At 42.2% G+C, this 21306-nt stretch overlaps 2 protein-coding genes across 14 annotated transcripts; one reads left to right on the top strand and one right to left on the bottom strand.

The window, feature by feature from the left end:
• Positions 1-76: 76 nt before the first annotated feature.
• On the top strand, positions 77-10110 carry BBIP1 (BBSome interacting protein 1). Of its 5 annotated transcripts, XM_049810246.1 has the most exons (4): positions 95-148; positions 229-446; positions 7309-7384; positions 9110-10110. In XM_049810246.1, exons 1-2 carry the CDS (start codon positions 103-105, stop codon positions 381-383), a joined length of 201 nt encoding a protein of 66 aa, XP_049666203.1. In that variant the 5' UTR covers positions 95-102; the 3' UTR covers positions 384-446; positions 7309-7384; positions 9110-10110. The 5 variants fall into 5 exon arrangements, 2 of the variants coding, with proteins under 2 accessions (XP_049666202.1, XP_049666203.1); XM_049810245.1 differs by lacking the exon at positions 7309-7384 and having other exon boundaries at positions 77-148; XR_007507265.1 differs by lacking the exons at positions 95-148; positions 229-446; positions 7309-7384 and adding an exon at positions 1818-2410.
• On the bottom strand, positions 1102-21038 carry PDCD4 (programmed cell death 4). 9 transcript variants are annotated; one of them, XM_049810237.1, is made up of 13 exons: positions 20763-21038; positions 16235-16381; positions 14941-15037; positions 11274-11570; positions 10598-10692; positions 8702-8815; positions 8200-8421; positions 7836-7933; positions 6239-6353; positions 5347-5454; positions 4290-4400; positions 3164-3303; positions 1102-1824 (listed from the first exon to the last, which is right to left on the bottom strand). In XM_049810237.1, exons 3-13 carry the CDS (start codon positions 14978-14980, stop codon positions 1764-1766), a joined length of 1401 nt encoding a protein of 466 aa, XP_049666194.1. In that variant the 5' UTR covers positions 14981-15037; positions 16235-16381; positions 20763-21038; the 3' UTR covers positions 1102-1763. The 9 variants fall into 9 exon arrangements, 8 of the variants coding, with proteins under 8 accessions (XP_049666194.1, XP_049666196.1, XP_049666195.1 ...); XM_049810239.1 differs by having other exon boundaries at positions 20863-21038; XM_049810238.1 differs by lacking the exon at positions 20763-21038 and adding an exon at positions 17822-17912.
• Positions 21039-21306: the final 268 nt, after the last annotated feature.

Genomic DNA, 21306 nt, shown 5'->3' with positions numbered 1-21306 from the left:
TAGTTTTCTCCGCGGGAGGCGCGCCTCCCTCCTCAGCACCGCGCATGCCCGTACGGGCGGCGCCAGGACACCGCGCCTGCGCGCCGCTGTTCGGCAGCCGCCATGCCGGAGGGGAAGGCAGCGTTCCGGGAGGTGCTGCCCAAGCAAGGTACCGGCGGCGGGCGCGCCCCGGCAGCCCGGCCCGGCCCGGCCCCGGCGCTCACGCACCGCGCTTCTCTCCCCTCGCAGGGCAGCTGTCGGTGGAGGACGCGGCCGCCATGGTGCTGTGCAAGCCCAAGGTGCTGCCCCTCAAGTCGGTGTCGCTGGAGAAGCTGGAGAAGCTGCAGCGGGCGGCGCTGGAGGCGGCGCGGCCGCCCGAGGGGGCACCGCCGACCCGGCCCTAGCCCCCGCCCCGGGGAGGGCCGGCGGGCACCGCGCCCTGCGGCGGCCGCACCCGCCACCCGGAGGTACCCGCGGTGTCAGGGAGCTGGGGGATCGAAGGCTGGCCGGCCGAGAAGGCAGGAGGGGCGGCGGGAGCGGGGCGGCGGGAGGCGCCTTCTCCGTGCCGGCCCCACTCGCCGCTTTCCGATGCGCCTCTGGGCTGGCCGAGTCCGACGGGCAGCCGGAGCCCGGTGGGCGCTGCTGGAGGCCCAGCCCCAGTGGGACGAGGGGAGGAGGCGGGTGACCCAGCCCCGCCGGCCGGGTCGCGTAACGGCGCCCCAGGCTCGCTGGGGTGCTGCAGCCCCGTAACGCCGACTGCCCGCGCGTCCCAGCACCGGGCATCTTTGACGCGAAGCTGGGAAACTTAAGGAGGGGCTCCAGCGCGTCGCTGTAAGAGGGTCTTCCCTAGATACATCTTGGTCTCGAGAAGGGGGTCGGCCAAGCTGCGCCGTGCGGGCGCGCTCAAACTACCTCTGGGCCAGCCTGGACGCTCCTACGCCCCGTCACTGGTTTTCAAAAACATATTTGGTAAATACCTACCGTGACGTTAATTACTCAATGCTCAACTGTAATACAAAAGGGCGGTGCGAGATGTACAGCTTAATTGCACACGCTGCGGAGACGTGAACACAGTTAAATTTGCTCTGGTTTTTTTTAAAAAAAAAGGGCAGAAAGGAGAGCTTCACAAAAAAATATTTTTAATATGTTTTGCCAGAACTTTTCATTTTTCCAGTTACATAAAAAAAAGACAAGTTTGGTACATGGGGGCTGAAACCAACCAGTGTTCTCCCCTGGAACAGATGAATTAATCTTATGACCCAACTCCATTTTCTTGGGTTCTTTAAAACAAAGAAACAGCTATTTTTCTTCCCAAAGCACAGTATTTCTTCAGCAGCAATGGAAATGGGATCACAGCAGCTTAACTTGACCCTTCTATAAAGCTTTGTATAAACCAGTGATTTTATGATGACAACACTGTCCTTGAAAGAAAGAGCGACAGGCAGACGTCGATGCAAACATGGAATGATTAGGTCATAAACATATGGCACTTGAAAAGATAGCTTATTTGAAGGCACCACCACAGCAAAGTGGCCAGTTGTTCTACTATATGCCCAAAGAAAGAAGTTTTCTTCCTGAAATTTATAAAACTATTTTAAAAAAACAATTTGTACCCAAAACATGTGCTTTTAAAAAAATATGAACTGTGCTAAGCAACTCTTTAAAATTTTGGTGTATTATATATGTGTATACATATATACATACACACACCAAAAAAGGATGCATGTTTGTATATATATAGATATCTATTTTCCCTTTAAGGCTTCAGGAGTTGGTTCTCACATTCAGTAGCTTTCTAGCTTAAGACGACCTCCATCTCCTTCACTCACAAAACGCTTTCTGCCCCTGTAAGAAAAAGGAGAAAGTATCTTTTCAGTAATTCAAATATAGCGTGGTTTTTTTCTTATCCCTGAGAAGAATCTTCTCTTGGTTTTGGGAGTCACATATAACGTGTGCAAGCTCAGCAAGATTAGCTGACATTCTTGATCACTGATAATTTGCTTAAAAATCCATCTGAATCTTACGTCGAGGTTTATTTGCAAGAAGCTTTTCAAAATGTGCGTTGTCAAGTGCCTTCCACTTTGCTCACCTTTTAATGTTCACACTTGCAAAAGATGCTAGCTTGAAAGCCTAGGAATGGTGGTTTTCTACTCAAAACTAAGTACATAAGCCAAAAACGCCTCTCAGTGTGTAATGGTAACTGAAGTATAATCAACCTTTTGTTGCAGTGATGACTTTCAAACCTCCCATAACACAAACCTGCAAAACACTTGATACCGAGATACACACAAACTCAATTTTAAGTCTAAAGTCCACAAATGGAGGCTGGTTTTGATAAAGACACTAACATTTCAAAATTTGAATTTATCACAAGCTGTGAAGATGCTTTAAGAAGCCTAACAGAACACCCAAACTGGAAAAGATGTGTCTAGTAAGTAGTATTATTCCCAATGCATAAAATTGCAAGTAATAATTTTAACATCATATTTAAAAATTTACATGTATTCCTTACATGAGGCTTATTAATTGTATTGTGACCAGTAAGGAGAGAACAGAATACTGATAAGCTACAGTTCAAACAGCATCATTTACACTATGAACAGTAACAAACCAAAACCACTATACAAACCACATGACAGACAGACACAAAGGGATCAGGTGTGTAAAGCTTATTCCACCTAAGCGTCCTATTCCTTTTTACATAAACATTAGAATTGGTTGTCTCATCTTAGAACTCTATTCATGCCATTTGATATATTTAAACCATTTTTTAAGCAATTTCACACACACACACACACCCCCCTCCCACTGTAGCTGACAGTGTCACCTACATGGATCATTGTGATGCCTGAATCTTCCATCTCAGTACTGCCCTGATCTCTGCCAAGCAAATCAGCAAAACAGAGGAGAAGCAGGTCTTCATTCTCTGGAGAGCACACAGACATGCTGCCTGGGACTCACCACAGGCTTACTTTCCTCAAATATTTATCCCAGCCTCCACCTAACAGGTTTCACACCAGTGGAGCTTCTTAATAAACTTCTTACCAGTCCAACCCCTCTGTTTCTCCATCCTCCACAGTTTCCAGTTCCAATCTGTAATACTTTGGTCATAAAATCCTGCTTTCTGTTACCTAGAATGGGAACAAAAGGCAGTGCCTTCACCTATCTACAATGAAACAAGTACCTTGAAGGGCAGAGGTCTCTCAGTGGTTTGGAGATTATTCCAGCCTGAAAGCATTCCTCTACAAACCGCTCAAGCACAGAATAGGAGTGTGGCACATCCAGGTTAATATCTGGGATTTCACAGTAAACTCGTTCATAGCCCTACAATGTAAGAATTCAAATAATGATCTGGTTATTCTGTGATTTTATAACAAATTTTTAAAATACCCTTTTGCACTCAGAGGATTTTTCAATATAGTTTCATCTATACTATGGACAGTTTCAACAAACCTAAAGCAGAGCAGCTGCAAGTCAGTGGAAAAGGAAGGTATAATACCAGCCACTACCATGGTATTACACAACTACCTATCTACATAAAAACACCAGGTGAATTTTTAACTTCTTTAGAAGTCAGAAATCCAGACAGTACAGAATGTGTGTGTTAGCCTGGCTGCTATTGCATGGGTAGTAACACCAAGAAGAAAAGGTAATTTTTCTTCCATGTAAATGAACAAAATGTGGCCACAAATCACCACAACAGTTTATGCAGTAAGGGAAACACTAGTGACAACCACAGATGACTTCTTCACTTCCTGCCAGCAGTATGGCTGGGTAAATTTTGACACCAGTCTTTGTGTGGTACCTAATTTGCCCTGGGACAGAACAGCTGTCTTGTATTCATACTTAGAAGCAAAGCCATGGATGATCCCAACTGTACAAAATATTAGCTGTTCTAATTGACGTGTAATTAAGTCAGTCCTTATTGTACTGCTTTAATTATGAGGAACTACTGGATAAAAAGAGAAAAACTTATTTAAGAAAAATGAAGCTATATTGCAGCATTTTAAATGATTAGGTTTAACCACTTAATTGCATAAAAGCAGTTGGAAATCTTTGACTGAAGATTCAAATATTCTGTACCTTGCAGTTCTACAGAGAGCTACTGCTCGGAATTCATTTGTACTTCTGTCAGTACATGACAAGCATTGTACATACATCAGTGACAAATTATTTGTATTGGATACAGAATAACCATGGAGAACTTAAAAGTAGAAGTCAGCAATAGAATACAAATAGTACTTAAAAGATGGTAAAAACTAGGCAAGTTTTGGAAGACCTTACCAAAATTCTCTAAATGCCACACTTACTCTTTTCATTTGGTCCATAGTAATGACAGAAGACCTCCAGAGAGACTTGAACAAATCCAGTATCATTTTGAAGGTCTTTTCTCCAGTTGACTCCAAAACCATCACAATGGCCTAAAACAAATCATGCAACTGTGTTAACTACAAAGAAAACAGTGGTTCGAGTATATGTCATGTAAGTGTATGAGGAGGTATGGAAAACCAGAAAGGACTAGATGGAGTGAAAAGCATTGCCTTTCTGGCTCTGGTTTGAGATACACATAACTACATCCATATGGTTGCTGCAGTACAGAGGCAATTAACTGATTTCGTAAAATTACTTTTGTATCTATGATTATTTTGTATCTGTGACTCCAGAAGAACTTAGAAGTTTAAAATCTACAAATCTCAACCCCTATCAACTAAAAGGATTCTGTTTTTCTATTGTGAAGGAATTTTCTAAAAGGAGTCCATTTACTGAAAAGTAAATTTTGTAGATTGTGAGTGTTCAGCTTTACTGGTAAACAACCACTTCCCAATTTGGCAGATAAAGAAGTACAAATGGGAACAGTCTCCCAGATACAGCAAAGATGATCTTTTGCTCACCTAGTCTGGTTCTGAAGTATCTCAGAGCTTTTACAAATGTGCTAGATGAAAAGGAAGCTCTATAGCTTAACAAAAACAGGTAACACCCATTAGAACACCCAGATATCTGAAACTGAAAGGAAATAAACACCAAAACAAAGCAGGGCTTTGTGCTGTAATTCCTCAGCAGAAAATAAACTGAGCTCTTCTTTTTCAGCAATCTATAATAATCTGAATTCAGCTATTTACCCAACAAACAAAAATTAATTCTGGATCTTCCCAGAGTTAGCAGCAGCTTACTTGTTGCACAGTGTGCACACAAACGAGCACACAAACCATTAACTTTACATGAAAAAATTTAGTTACTCAAATAACATCAAAACTAGCAATCTGAGCTTCAGATTCCAGTTATATTATTTGCATGCCCACATCAAAACCAAACCAAACCTGTTGGTATTATTGACAGTTATTAAAGGGACTCTTGATTTCTGCTTACTTCATATACAAGTTCATGGTGAAAATGGGGTACTTCCAGTTCCTGAAGGCAACGTTCAGCTTCTAGTACATCTCCAGAAAGCAAATACTCTTTCAGCAACATATCAATCTATTGAATTTTAAAACAAAAAGCCCAACACTAATTAGGTACAAAATTTAAAAGCTGTCAACTGTTTTGATAATCTGCAATCAACCCAGCAGCAAGTTAGTTCCTGAAACTTGCTGCATTTTTATAAATGTAATTGAGACATTATCAGCAACCTGAAACACAGTGTAAGCCAAGTAGCTATCCATAGTGTTAATGCAGACACACAAACACCAAAAACATTGCTTTAGAAGATGCATATCACCAGAAAAGGTTAATATGGGTATGATTAAGTTTTATCTTCTCCCTGAACTCCTATCTGTTACACTCAACTTAAAAATTATAACATGACCTTTTCCTTTAAACCTGCCTACTTCATAGCATGGATCTCTAAACATTCCCATTTCTTCCACTCTGAGTTATTACTGTGCTTTTAATCAGTGATGCCAAAAAATAATAGTTTATCTAGTTTAGCCAGTTTCATCTTGGCTCTAATTGCTTCACCATTTTATATTGTAAGCTCTTAAAAAGCTAAGTGCTTTAAGTTTTGCTTAAAGCAAAAATAAATGTATACTTGCAATACAGAATATGTACTAGCATGTTCCCACCACTGACAAATACTATAAAATCAACAAAGTTATCTACATCAGTTTTTAAAAACTACTTTGTATAAATTTAAAAAAAAAGCCAAAACACTCAAGAAATCATTTCGTTACAGGATATATGTATCTTTTTGCTCTATACCAAACAAGATAAGCTTAGACAAACAGCAAACTCTAGAGAGGAGAGTTTTGTAGAAATCAGCTACCTCTTTAACAAGGTGTTTCACAGACTGTTGGCCACCTCCCGATCCCCACACGTTGTCTATACGCTTTCCACCCTTTGTCATACTCAGCAACACAGTAGCTCGGTCCAGCGCAGCTCTAGAAAACAAAGTTGGTGTTTTAAAAAGTTATTACAAAACTTCATTGAGAGACATGTGCAACTTTCCCCACTGCCACTCCTCTTTGGGCAAAGCAACCAGATCCCTGGGAAGAGGTCAAGGTTAGCAACTCCATGGGGACATCTGGATCAAGAAGCCAGCAGGCTAGCTCCGCACATTTTCTTTCTGCCACCTTTACACTTCTGGTTATACCATGCTAAGGACTGGTAACAGTGCTGTGATGGTAGCTGATCTGAATCATCAGTGCAGAACATGAAACATCCTCACAAGAACTTAGTATTTTCTTATGCAGAGACGGATTCCTCCAAGAACACAGCTTGGCACGTGTATCTCAAACAGAAGAGGCTTAAGGTGCTTCCACACTGAAGAACAGCTTTTCTACTGAAATTATTTTGGATTGGTTGGATCGAAAGAATTATGCCAAAATAGCACTTCAGGAGGCAAATATGTAGTTGCAAAAAGACAGCATGAACTAGGAAAGTTTGCCAGTTTGTTGAGAAAAGAATGAAAAAGGAAGTAAGGTGAAAAACCTCAGATCCAGTTAAGACCATCCAGCTAAAGAAGGAACAGTTATCCCAATCCTCAGACTGGGGGCTAGCCAATAACAATAACTCTATTCACCAAGATTTAACAAGCAGAAAAGACTGGCCAAGAAATAGCAAAGGCAGCAAAGCATTCCAGATGTGCAGTATGCAGGCTACAATCCTTCAAATCACAGGAGACATCTGTATAACTGACAATTTTCACACTTTGAACCCTCAAGTTAGGCAGCTAACCATCTCCCTTCCTTCTAAAAGTACCCAACTATAACCATTACAAAGGGAGCTTTTAGAAGCTTCAAGAGTTCAGCACCTCCATATCAAGCCTGAAACACACACTTATGGGGGAAAAAATAATAAAACATGCCTAGTTATTAAAATGTCTCTCTTTTTCAGAGATTGCTCCTTCAAACTTCTCACCCTGACATGGAAAACAATTATACTTCTTGATGAATAAAGCATTACAGAGAAAGTCTGGGAAAGCACTGCACAAGCTTCAAACCTTTACAAGGCAAAACAGTTAATCCCTTGTGTATTTACAACATATTTACAGCAGCTGTCCTGATGCTATATTTACTCATTAATCACATTAAAGCTTTTTCTAAAGACAAAACCTTCCATAATCACTTCTTGTTTCAGCTCATTTTTTTTCACCCTCAACCATAAGCTGGACAAGAAACCTGACAAACTGAAGTCAAATGTATTAATACATTTTTCAGGCACTTTCAGTGTTTCTCCTCTAACCTGAGTCATTCTGGATTTTGTTGTTGCAGACTTTGTGGTTTTCTTTTTTATCATTTTAAATTGAAAAATAAGAAGTTATACAGAACCACATGATTTATCCTGAAGTCCTAAAATCCAATCATCATTTTTGGCATTTGGAATAGAAAACTGTAGCTATGTAAAGAAAACAAGAAAGTTACCGAGCTTGGACGCAATCCACAGTGCCTTTGTAGCCATCTATGTAGGTACTGCTTAAAATCCCATCTCCAACAGCTCTAGCAATAAACTGGCCCACCAACTGCATACAAAACAGAAGCATTTTTAATTAAATGTTGAATTTCAAAGTAGCTCTAAGTAGACAATTATAATGTGCTTGGTTTTCAAATTTTATTTAAACGAGCCATCTCAAAGTAAAAACACAGCCTAGGAAATTGGTAGGATATTACAGACAGCAAGACAATCCAATTTTTCAGAATAGAATCTATTTTAGTTTACTTGATTGATTTTAGCCACAACTTAAACGAAAAAGCTTTTGACTACTAGCATAAAACTTTACAAATATACCTGTGGCGCCCTGGGAGAATCCAACACCAATTCAGGTAGTTCTTTAAGCAGTCTATCAAAGGATTTTTCCACATCAGTTTTGCTTACTACTGTCCCGCAAAGGTCAGAAATAAGCTTAGATGTCATTTCCCGATGACTAGCCTTCCCCTCTAATGCCAAGGAAACAGCCAGCACTGGCACACTGTATTTCATTTCACCAAGGTTTAAATCCTTCAGCATCTCCTAAGTAAGATTTGAAAAAAACAAAACAGATTAAGATTTCATAATTTTTATTATATCAATATATATTATATAAATGTTACAAATACATAAATATTTATATGCTTATGTTTAGATTTACATATACGCTTCTGCTCATGTAATGAATATAACTGCTTAGGTATTCCTATTGCACATTTCTTGCCAACATCTCTATACACTTATTTATAGCTAGCAGTCGGATCCCCTTGTAAACTACAGGTTTGCCCCCTAAAATAAAGAAGTAAAAAGGCATGCAACATACCGAAACTTCGTTAGTATCTCCATGTTCAAAATACTCCTGTATGATTGGTGTTAAAGTTTTTTCAAATGCTCTTTCATCCAGAGGTAAAACTACTGTTTCATAGACACAGTTCTCCTATTTTAAAAGACAAACAAAAGCATATACCCTTTTGTAAGCAGTACTGTCTCTTCTTATATCTTTTGCAGTGCTAATAGCATCAAAATATATCTTCTAAATCCTTAATGCTTTAGTCTTGATAGTCAGTATTCTGCCAGAAAACATAACATTATGTCTTAAACATTAAAGTGCGGACAATACTGGCTAAATATCATGCTGTTATATTGCTTTTATTTTTAATTTACTGTTAGCTGAGTTCAACTGAAAGGCTGAATTTACTGTTACTATAAACACTCCAAACTCTGTTCCTAGGATTCTGCTGATACCACATGAACACAGAGTTCAAGTACCAATGTAGTATGTACTGAAGGAAGAGCAACAGAAGCTCCTGTCTCAGCCCAAGAGTTAGCTGTGCCACAGGACAAGATAAAACTTTCAGCACCTCTCCCTGCAAATGGCACTCCAGTCCCTGACAGCAAGCCTGCCTGCTTTCCCTCTTCCTTAGTGACTGCAGGACCAGACAGGCAATAGCATGTACAAATCAGAGAAACAGCATTTTCAGAATATTTGTGAGCAAAGACATTCCCTAAGGGGGGGGGGGGGGGGGGGAACAATCACACAGCAACTGCCTCCTGTATAACCTGGTCCTGCAGAGTTCCAGCACAACCAGATCTCCCCACCGTAATTCAGTTGCCTACTCCTCCCAGACTACAGAAGTAACATTCAGAGCAATGCTACAGATCACAGAAATCTGAACAAAGAAGTTTTTCAACTAATACTTATTGGAAGGAAGGTTTCCATGATCAAGAAGTATAGCAGAAGTCCAAAAGCCTATTGTTCCATCACATCAGTCTCCATTTACAACCTTAGAAAAGCTAAGCATATGGAAGTTCCACAGAATATTCACTTTTCAATAAACTTTCTTTTAAGCACTCATCAGCTTCCTTTTTAACAGCTAATCTGTTAATGTAAAGCATTGCATTGCAGCGAAAAAATTGATACTGGAAGAAGGTTTTGATATTCCAATATACCATCCTCTCAGCAGCTATGGCTACAGCAAACAGCCTCTGCTCAAAGGACAGCACCATCGCTCTGCTTATGTTACACAGAATTTACTTACGGTCTCATAATTGTATTGATCTCAGAGACTTTAATAATATGTATTTGTAATCGGTGTTTCCTTTCTTCAGTGACTTAATGTTATAAAGCACCCTTTCCCAGTAAGCTTTTTTTTTTCCCCTGATAATATGGCTGTAAGATATCTTCCACAATCTTCCATAACATATTCTAAATAAATACATGTAAACAAAATATCCAGGCTATCAACTTTGCACTAGTTTGAAGAGTTTATACCAAGTAGATACAAGACACTGGGAGGGTTGGGAATACAGGGAAGAGAAAAATCCATAAAGCATACTGTCCCCTACTAAACTCCCAACTTAAGAAAGTCTGTGCTCCATTTTTAACATGGTGCCTGTTTCCAATATAGAGCAGCATTGCAACATTCACCTCAATGGGAACCAGCAGTGAAGAATACACCTGGTAGAAGGGTGCTGCCTAGTCAGGCACAGAAAGAGGGCTCGTGGGGTAAGATTTGTGAGTATTACACTATGACACTTCTAAACCAGTTGTCTTTAACTAGCCAATAATCCATTCTTGAACATAAAAATTAGCATTTAGTAGAGCCAGGGTGACATTCACATAACTCACAAGGTCAAACTTCCATTAACATAAGCATCACAGCAATTGAAATCAATAAAGGAAATAAAAAACAACTCTGCAAAGAGATTATTTGCCTACCTGGTCATCATCGTAATTAGGATCCTTAATATCTACTTCTTCTACATCATACACCTGACCTGGTGTTCCCCAAACTCCTTTACCACCTGCTCCACCTGGCAAAATATGGGACAGTAAGCAAGGACCATCAGTTTACAAAGAATACTTCTGAATTCAACCCAACATTCTTTCACTTAAGTGATATATCACTGCTTGTGCCCACCTCCTGACTCTAACAATACACGCTGAAAAGGGTGTGCTTGTATGACAGGTTCCCACTTTAGCAACCAGTCTCTTCATCACTTTGCAGTAAGATACAAGAAGCAGTACGAAACTGCACAAGAATTACTGAATGTTGAAACTGTACTTTCAAACATAACCATCCCTTAAGTTTGCATTAATAACAATCCTGTGAACCACCAACAGTTCAAATTTGTGTATTACATTTGCTAAGAAAAGGTACTTGCCTTAAGACAGAAGTTAATTGATGAAACACATAAAATTTTCTCATAAGAATGCCACCTATTGTTAGCTCCTATTGCCACCTACTATCTAGCATAAAGAACCAATGCCTGCAAAGAGACTGCAGTTTATGAAGATTACTCCCAGTGGAAAAAAAACCAAAAACAAACAAACCCCTATGTTTTGGACAGAATGTATCTTTATCATGCTACTCTCTTCGCTAAGCTACACCAACCTTTCTTTGGTAGACCTCTTCCCTTTCCAGACCGGGATCGCCTGTCCAGGAGTCTCCCCTTTGGGCTTGTTGGTACAACTCCAATCTTCAGTGTCTCTCCATTGTCACTAACAGAGTCTCCTCTCCCAGAATCTCTAGAAGAATTTTTCCTCAAACGTCTCTTTGCTTTAGCATTTATTTTGGCTTCAGTAATTGAAGTTGCAGGAATCCAATTTCCATTGATTTCAGTCTTTCGTTCCTCAGACCCACCATTTTCTTCATCACCGGAAAATGGAGCATCACTTAGATTCTCAAGTTCTTAAGAAGGAGACAGAGCAAAAAAATCTGCTACACTTTTAAACAGTTTTAAGTTAGAATACCAAAACACACTGCATTTTAAAAGGATTACAAGATTAAATAGAACTCATATTTCCAACAGTGTTCAGACAAGTGATGTTGTTTTTAAAATATGTCTACACATCACAGTAATAAGGAGTTCCTTATTCCCCTGCACAAACTATCCACAATCTAAACAGAGCATATGTCAAGAGTTGGAAAGCAAATGAATAAACCATTTATGAACAGGTAAACCACAGAAAACCCCACCCTTGTTAAACAAAAACTATCAGAACTCCTTAGTACACAAGATCTAAGTGCCTAGTTCTCACGCCACCCACTCATCTCTTGATTTAGAAACAAACAGAACTGCCAATATAGTAAATTCTGTAAAAACTCACTAACGTTAATAGCCTAGTCACCAAAGTGAAATTAATTTCCTAAATCATCCACCAACATTCCCCTCATTCAAGGAATTTCAAACACAGCTCACCAACTGGAAAAGCAATGATTGAGACTTACAAGAATACAAAAACATCACTACTTTTATTTATTCTTTTTGAAGTTATGGGAAAAAATTGCTGTTTAATCAAAAGCCGGGGGAGTTCGGCAACAAAGACTCATAGAATAAAGTCTTTTGAAACAGTGTGATCTCTCTTCTTGTCTATGGATTGCCCCTCACTGCAGCTTCTGTCAAGACTGCTTCTAAAATAGCCATCGTTTATTCCCCAGCACAATCATATGTAATAGGTAACTAGCCTTGCTTCATACCCAACAAAAAACACTCACAACTTAAGGACCTGTGAATGTCTCAGAGCACTGAGAAGTGCAATAGTTTCACTCTTTCGGGAAGCTAATGTACATTTAAAATTTGGATCTAAAGTCTTCTATTTCACAAAGTTAGGGTGTCCCCCCACCTGAACTGTATGGTTCAGCAGAATGTCTTATTGAGAGCATTATGAGCAAAAGCCTCAAGTTCTTCCCCTTCTTAACCCATCAAGATAAAAACCTGGGGACCTATTTACATTCCAGTTAGTACCCTAGGAGTCCTTGCAAATTGGAAAACACAAAAGCAAAGGGAACAGCCTCAGCTCTCTGTTATACAGCCCTTCTTTTCTTGAGGATTCAGCAGTCTCAAAGATAGAACCTACAGCCCGAACCCTAGGTAAAGTACAACGATGAGGCACACAGAAGAAACTGCTTTTCCAGCTGTGCCAAGCCTGCTTTACAGAAAAGTTCACTGCCACAAACCCAGAATATGGATAGTATTTAAGATTTGTATTTGACCTTAGCTGAATGTATTACCTCACCATTCCAATACATTCTAATTAGCAACGTTCATTTGGCAATACTTCTCAGTATTGTATTTTTTCAATTCAAAACAGGTTCCTGAAAAATTGTTTTGAAAGCAAAGTGTACCAATAAAACATTTCCAATCTCAAAGCATTTACCCATATCAAAGAGGATACAACACTACAAAGTGAAGAAAGTTTGATGGTCTTCGTGGTCAAAGTAGTAACATTTAGATACTAGTCTTCACAGATGTGAATGCTATAGCTGAACAATAATGCAGCCATTCCAGTCTAAGCTTCATCTTTCCACTCATTACTCCCACAAAAGCATTCCTTTTATGCTTGCAGCAAGCTAAATAAGAAAAGCACGCATCACATCCAGGAAAAGATTCCCCACAACAAGCTTTCTCAGTTTGTCTCTACATTTTAATAAAACAATGAGAGATTTGCATAAAGCTGGGGGGTGTGGGGGGTGGCAGGGGAACAAAACCAAACAGAACAGGTTTCCTTCCTCTCATTCCCCAAGGAGACCCCATAAGCACAATCAGTTCATCTCAGACAAACGAATTTAAATAATTCTTCATGTCCACTCTCACATGAATTTCTCTAGTTTAGACCTGCAATCCTACTGTCCAGGAACTACACTCTTAAATGACCACTTAAGTCTTTCTCAGTTTCCCAAGAAAATGGCCAACAATTAACATAGGTCAGTCCTGAATCTGACGACTAAGAATAAAAGGGAAGGCTACAGTCCAACCTCCTTACACAATCCTGATCTCAGGTTCAAGACTAAAGGAAATCCTCCACAGGAAACATCCAACCCTTAAGACTCGATATTTCTCACTGTGTTACTAAACTGTTTTTTTATATAACACTATCACTTCCAGCTGCAACCTCCTCCATAATACTATAACCAACTGGCCCTCCACTATTAGTTACCTAGTTAGGGTGAAAAAATAGATAAAACAGATATACTAGTTTTCAACAATTTTATAAAATAAAATAAAATAATTTTATAAAAAGTACATATAAAATGATGCAGATCTTCCTTTCAGCTTCTTATTTTTACATCATGTAACATACACACACACCCCTAAATAAGCAGTAACAGTGTTTCATAAACTTTAAGACTTTGCTTACTATAGGTTAAAAAGTTATCCGAAATCATCTTATTACCCTGCTATTAAGCCTAGCAGGCACACTTAAAATTTGTGCCTTTACGATGCTACCTTAATTAACAAAGCATTCAGCAAGTACTTACCTACATACAAATTTAATTTGACCAAATTAGGTCAATTTAGACATCTAGTTATCCAAATATAATTCTAAAATGATGAGAAGCAATGTATCCTCTACATTAAACTAATTCTGGTTTAAAATAAGAGGTCATATGGAGCATGTTGCCACTTCAACTGCATTACATACCATCTTAACATATATACAATTTTTTTCTGAAAAACATTTAAAACCTACAAAAACTTCAGTATAAAAAGGTCAGTGCAGATCATCACAACCTTTGGAAGACACAGAAAACAACGTGAAACTGTGTTAACTTGACTAGGCATCATAAAACACATTCATGATATGGACAAACCAGTCAATTTCAGGGCAGTCTCTAACACATATTCGATAAATTTTCCCATGCCAGCCTACTTCCAGTCAAGCCTTTCATCATCTGTTTCCTCTAATTTTAAGCTAAACGGCTACAGAAAAGCAGAATTTGTACATATCAAATGGACCTACACATTTTACTTTTGAGCTTATTCTTTTCTTCACACCAGCACTACCTGAAGCCAGGTGATAAGGAGTCTAGAGTCACTATTATTTAGTAAGTTAAAGAAATGTTAAATTTGTGATTTTAACAAATATTGAAATAAATGTAATCAAGCAGGATACTATCATGCATAATTGAAAGAAGTATTCTGTAAAGTCCTGATGAGGATTATTTTTTTTTAAACCAGTACTGTTAAAAAATTAACAGGTAATAAAATTTTTCTACAGAGAACACTTCAGGTCAGCCAAGCAATTTTAAGTAAAAAAATACAGATTACATTACGTACCTGTTGGAGTAATATAAATGTGCTCCTTTTCTACTTCCATAGTTGCTTAACAGAACTGACTGTGAAATGTAAAGTCTTAACGTTTCCCCTCCAAGGCCTAAACAGAAACAGAGAAGCTTAGGCCAAGAAAAGCACTAGACCAAACCTTAAAGTAGTAAAAAACTGCAAAGGCTTCACTTACAAAATACAATGCAAAAATAGTTTTTTTAAAGTTATAATTAACTATCAGTAACCACTGAAAAGTTCCTAAGAAGGTAAACAGTGTAACATGAGACAGCACCACCCTCAAACACATCTATCTAAGCCCTGATGTCTTCACAGCTGTCAGTTCTGTTGCTTATAAAGGAGGCACCAGGATAAAAGCCGTTATTTTAAAAGCCCCCTCTGTGCAGCTTTTTTTAGGTGATAAAAGCCACCTCTATCAACTTAGACTGTCCTATTCTGCAAAGTGGCTATCTATATAAGCATACAATAACTATGTTATAATTGCAACCACAAGAAAAATGTTCTTCAGGTGAACTGTACTGATAAAATGGTACCAATTTATCGAGTTCAGACCAGCCCTTAGAAGACAAGCTATTTTTTGTTCCTACCCTCAAAGACATAGTCTTTATGTTTTACTGTACGCATACATACAGCTGTCAAGCTTTCTCATCTGTGCTTCTGCACCCTTCAAACACTCTTAACAACCACCATTCAATCTGCAAAGGATAAAGTTGAACACTTCTCTTTTTCTGTTATTCTTTCGCCCTCTTCCTAGCAGCTGCTGTTCTACAAACCAGCCTATGTCACTGTGAAATCCAGCATCATCCATCTTTCCTTTCTATACACAAAAAATGAAGCAGCTCCAGAATTCCCCATACACTTTTTCACCTGCAAGATTTTCACACATCACTTTGTAGTCCTGTGAATATTACTAGTATTTGTGTCTGCCCCGTAAGAATTCAGTGGCTCTTTTTTCCCCTTTCTCACCCTTTGCTGCCCTGAAAACAGTTTACCGTTGAGTGGCAAGATTGTGACACAAAACGACACAAAACAACAGCACTCCCTTCCCCTTTTCTCTTCTCTTTCCTTGTTTTCCCCTCTTATGCCCACTTGCCTACCACAGACCTATTAACTGCAAATGATTCATCACAGACCGTTGGCAATAAAGAAACTCTGGTTTAGGGCACAGTATCAAGCTGTCATGATCTTGCATTTCCTAATGCCAACCCAAACAGTTAACAGCTTTGTGCAATAAGAAGCCCTCCCTGCCCCACACCATTTTTTTAGATAAACATTTTTTCTGAGTTACCTCAATCAATCATTCAGGAGTTTTCAAGTGTTCCCAGTCACTGTTGGTTGGAGATTTTTTTGTATGGATCTCAGTCTAATCTGAGCAAACTACCTTGTAAGAACAGTTTTATTCTTCCTAATGGAATGTTCCATCAGTTGTCCACCTCTTTGAAAAAACAAGACAAAGGACAAAACCTGTATTACAAGAACAATCATGACTTCCATCATTTGTAATCAAGTCCTAATTTTCAAGTGGAGAAATACTTTTTCCATATAGGACCCTAGCTGAAATTCTCCACCTATGGCAACGGAATAAGTAACAACACAATTTTCATATGCTGTCTTTTTGAGCTTCAGCACCCTGCTTTGTAACAAGGATGACAGAATGACTGAACATTGCAATTCATGTTGCCATACTGATCAGGAGACATACTCTCAATTTAGCAATGCACCCTCTCATTAACTCAAGCCAACAGGTCTGCTGGAGCCTCACCATGCTAGTATTCATCACTGTGTCAAAAAAAATCACTTTGTATTTTGCAGTTATACCACACAGTACTACCAATCAACTACAGAACACAGCTTGAAAACCTGCATTAAAACCATCAGAATAAATAACCCTCAAATTTTGTTAGAAGAGATAACAGGGAACAAAAGGGAGAGAAGTTTAAGCATCTGTAAAACAAGAATGCTGCGAGAGATCTTAAAATTAATCAGTGATACAAATAATAAAGTAGTTCAGCAGACAAGGGTATTTCCCAAGTCACTGAAAACCATCAATAAAACACACTGAACTCTCTGTGCTCACCACCACCACCACTGCATGTACTTCATCTAAATACACAATTCTACCCCACCAGGCAAATAGCGGCAACTGATCCCTTAGGAACAACACACACTGTAGAAGAAAGCTTCCAAAACTTATCAAGACCTTACATCCATGGAAAACATCCCTGAGGAACTTCCACACAGCTTACACGATTTTTCTCTCCTCCCTAACTTTAAGCAAACACTCATCACCGAGGCTTTGGAGACTTGCAAACAACAGCTGTTGTTCTGCTGCCACACGCAAGGATAACCAGGTAAGATTCAGCTACCGTACAAAACCCGTGCCGCTGGAAGAAATCAATGGCGGAGCAACTCTAGCCCTTAAACACAGGCGTGACTGAGGGCTGAAGGCCGGTGGGAGCCCGGCTGCCACAGGGGCCTGCCGCCACACGCTCGCACGGCGGCACAGGCCTGGCAACCGCTGAGCCGGCCCGGCCGCGGCCGAGGAGCACCCGCACCTCACGGCATGTGCCCTCAGCAACGCTCCCACCGCCGGAGGCGGCGACGCGGGGCTCGCTGCGCAGCCAAGCCCGGCTGCCACCCTCGAGGGACCGAACGCGGCGGGGCAGGGAGAGCGGGGCGGGCTGGCCGGGGGTCAGTCGGGGGGGAGCAGCTCCTCACGGCGCCAACCGCCCCTCAGCGACGGCCCCGCGGCCTGGCCACCCCCCACGCACCCTGCCTGGCCTGGCCTCGCCCCGCCGCGCCGCGCCCGCCGGGAGGAGGCAGGGCCGCCCGCGCCGCGCCGTCTCCCCTCACACGCCGCGCGCGGGACCGTTACCGGCGGCGGCGGCGGTCCGCGTGCCCAGCCGCTGCGCTCCGCTCCCCGCCGCGGCCGCTGTTCGGCCCCGCCCCCTCGGCCGCGCGCGCCCCTGCCTGCTTGTTTTTGTTTTCTTCCCCCCAGCGACACGGGCGGCAGCGGCGCCGCGGATTGGCTGGCTGCCGCCCGCCGCCGCAGCCAATCGGCAGGCGGGGATGCCCGTGGGTGGGGACGGGCGGGTTTTCGGCCCGCAGGAAAAGGAAGGGGGAGAGAGGGGGGAGGGCGAAACCATCTCGGGGGCGTCGGCGGGGAGGGACCGGGAAGGAGCCATTCGTGCGGGGAGGGGAGCAGGAGGCCGGTCGGTTGGGCCCGGGGCCCTCGGCGGCGCGGCCCGTGAGGCGACGTCCCGCTGAGCGGCGGCTGCAGGCCGCGGCCTGGCCGGCTGGGCACGGCGACCAGCGCCGCGTTCACCGGGGAGGTGAAGGAGGCGCCTCGGTGTGAGAGGGAGCCGGAGAGACTCCTCCGTGCAGCGCTCCCTGCTGCTGCCGCCGGCAGCGGCTCGGCTCCCGCCCGCTCAAGCCCTGTCCTGCAGGCCCTGTGGCGCGTATCGGCCCGCTTGGGGTGCCTGGCCTGGGGGTTGAAGTGGAGCTGGCTTAAGCTGCCCGCGTAGGTGCGTGAAGAGGTGTCCTTTGGGGCTACCGCACACACACCAGACCACCAACTGCCACTTCCCTGTCAAACGTAGCCCAGTCGGCTCGCAAAAGCGCAAAGGTCATCCTCTCCTGCCTTCCTGACGTTTAGGAGGATCATTAGCGTCCATCAGCAATACCTTGGACAGGTTTTAGGTTAGATCTGAAATGACAAACCCTGGGATGCAGGAGAACGGTTGCATCCAGAGACCATGTGAGGGGATGGGTGAGTGTTCGCAGGGCCAGTGACAGAACCTGACCGGGAAGGCGAGAGCCCTACCTCCACGGGCAGCACAGCCAGCCAGGGAAAACCTTGATAGCTGTGCCTGGCTCCTCTTCGACATTGTGTCCTCCTCCATTAATTGGAAATCAATTTGTTGGGTTTTTTTTTCTAGAGCAAAACCATCAGAAAAATAATGTATTGCCTCTCCTTTGTGTTGCTCTCGGCTAACGTGGGGATTTCAGATCTTTTACTCCCTCTTCACACAGGACACCTCTACCTTCTCTTCAGCATTGGGTGTTAGAGGACACGGGTTTAGGCAGGGGGACTGGGAAACGCCACAACTGCCTCAGAGTTGGCAGACAGGATTCCTACTGTTCAGTCAATCCGACAGGTAAAAGGTGCTGCAGCCACCTTCTCCACTGCTGAAACTCTTTAACACAGTGCAGGTTTAGGATTGACAGCTAAACCGTGCATATCCATCCACAACCTTCCAAACTTTCTACCTTATTTTAGTTTACATTTACCCTGTTTATTCTATACGCACTGCCTGAGGCCAGACACCTAATGATAGTCTCCTTTCATTGTCATGTATTTTGCCGCCATTCACAGTCTCTCCTAAAAACTCAGCTAACCCTTTGTTTTATTTCTGTATTTTGTCACTCCGGAGAGCCCAAGCAATAGCAGTCTAGTGCTATGAGGGAAGCAAATAAAGATCCCTTCTGCTTTAGTACTTTTGCATTGCAGGATTTTTCAGCTGCCAGCAAGAGAACCCTCCTCAGTTAATAGATGATGACCTGACTTTTGTAGTATTTTTACGTATTTTTTCCAGTAAAATTCTAATCCAAATCAGTGTACATTTGACTGAAATAAGAGCCAAACTTTCCTTGTGTAAGAGCCTCTGAACTGACTTACTGGCCCAGCTCTGCAAGAATCATCAAAACTAGGTTTAAGAATTAAAATAATAGTGATCTGTTAAAAGAATGTGCAGCACGATTGCTGTGTTTTTAATGGTAAATACTTTCCCATCAGACAAATGACAAAAAGAAAACCTTTCTTGTTCATGAAGACACTGAGTTGCAGACATTTTCAAGTCAGGACAGTTCAGCGTGCTCACACAAGACTTTTTTCACATGTAACCTAGAGGCAGCCTCAAAAGATGTTGTTTCCCCATCAATCAAAAAATAATTTCTAGTTGCTCTTTGCACCTCAACTGACTAGCATCTACCAAGCAAACCACTACAGTGTCATCACCGAGATTTAGAAAATAAATTCTAGCTATTAACATAGATCATGGAATCCAGCTTCCCCTGCAAGACAGAAGAAGGGCTTTAAAGAGATTTTTCAGCAAAGAGGAAAGAGGTGGCAGAGAAACTGGAACAGTAACCACAAGAGAAGATGCCACAAAATACCACATTAGTGCATCACGCCAGCTACACCTTTTAAAGCACAGTCAAGAATTGCTAGAGAATTTTCTGGTAAAATTTAGGACTGGATCACTGGCCCAAAAGCTGGGTCAGTAATCAAAAGAAGATTTAAAACCCCTGAACCATCCAGCACACCTCCAGACAAGAAAATGGTGTTTTTTCTATCTTCTGCTGAATGTCTCTATTAGCAGCTGTGTTATCAATCACTGGAAATCTCATCTAGATTTGACTGCACATACTTTCTAATTTCTAAAACACTATGACCTGAAAAAGGGCTGACATCCATGGAAGAATATTTATATTTTTCCATTGTGTCAACCGCTCTGCCAAAAGATATTGCCTCTTTGCCTTTCTAACCTCAAAACCGCCCGTAATATTTAAGAGCCAGCTGATCACATGCTAATCTCTGAGCTTGCTCCCTCCTGGCCTCCCTCCCCCAGCCGCATTAATAGCAAACATACCACCAAAATCCCCATAAAAACAAAAGAGCAGAATTCCTCCTCCCATAGGAAAAAAAAAAAAAAAAAACCTCTTTCAACCGTTTCTGGACAATTCGCACCTCGAGGCAACCTGTGCGGGCTGCGCAGCTCAGCGCCCGCTCCCCGACACCTGCGTCCCGGGTTTACCTGCACCCAGGACCTCCGCCACGCCGACCCGCGCCGAGCAGGGACCCACGGGCCACTACCAGGACCCTCCTAAGCTTCCACCCCTAACGCCGCCGATCACCTGGAGCAAAATGCCTGCACGGAGGTGAGCAGGTTACTTTCTACCCTTCTTCCTTCCTTCGAGCCTGCTGGGTTGTTTTCAAACTCACCCCTCCCTTTCTCACATGCTGGCCAAGCCCTCCTGTAACACCCAGGGGAGGAATCCATTGGCTGAAGTTGCCCAAAATGCGTGGAGCAGCCCTTCCCCCCGTCCGATGTCTAGTGCACAATAGACACCGCGTGTCTCCCTTGCTGCTGGCCTTTGCTTTTCATCAAGGTTTATCTGAGCTGTAGCTGGGGTGATTCACATAGGTCGTCCGACCTCCAGCACCAGAGAGAGCTGTGAAAAGCAGAGAGGAGTCGCACTGGGTTAGAAACACCACAGAGTGCTTTCGTTGCACTCCCTGCTGCAGATTTTTCAAAGTTTTACTTTCTGTTTTAAATATTTTCGATAGGCAGCATCTGT

The sequence above is a fragment of the Accipiter gentilis genome, chromosome 9, assembly GCF_929443795.1.
Source record: "Accipiter gentilis chromosome 9, bAccGen1.1, whole genome shotgun sequence".
Taxonomy (NCBI): Eukaryota; Metazoa; Chordata; class Aves; order Accipitriformes; family Accipitridae; genus Astur; species Astur gentilis.
This window is presented reverse-complemented; position numbering and strand designations above follow the sequence as displayed.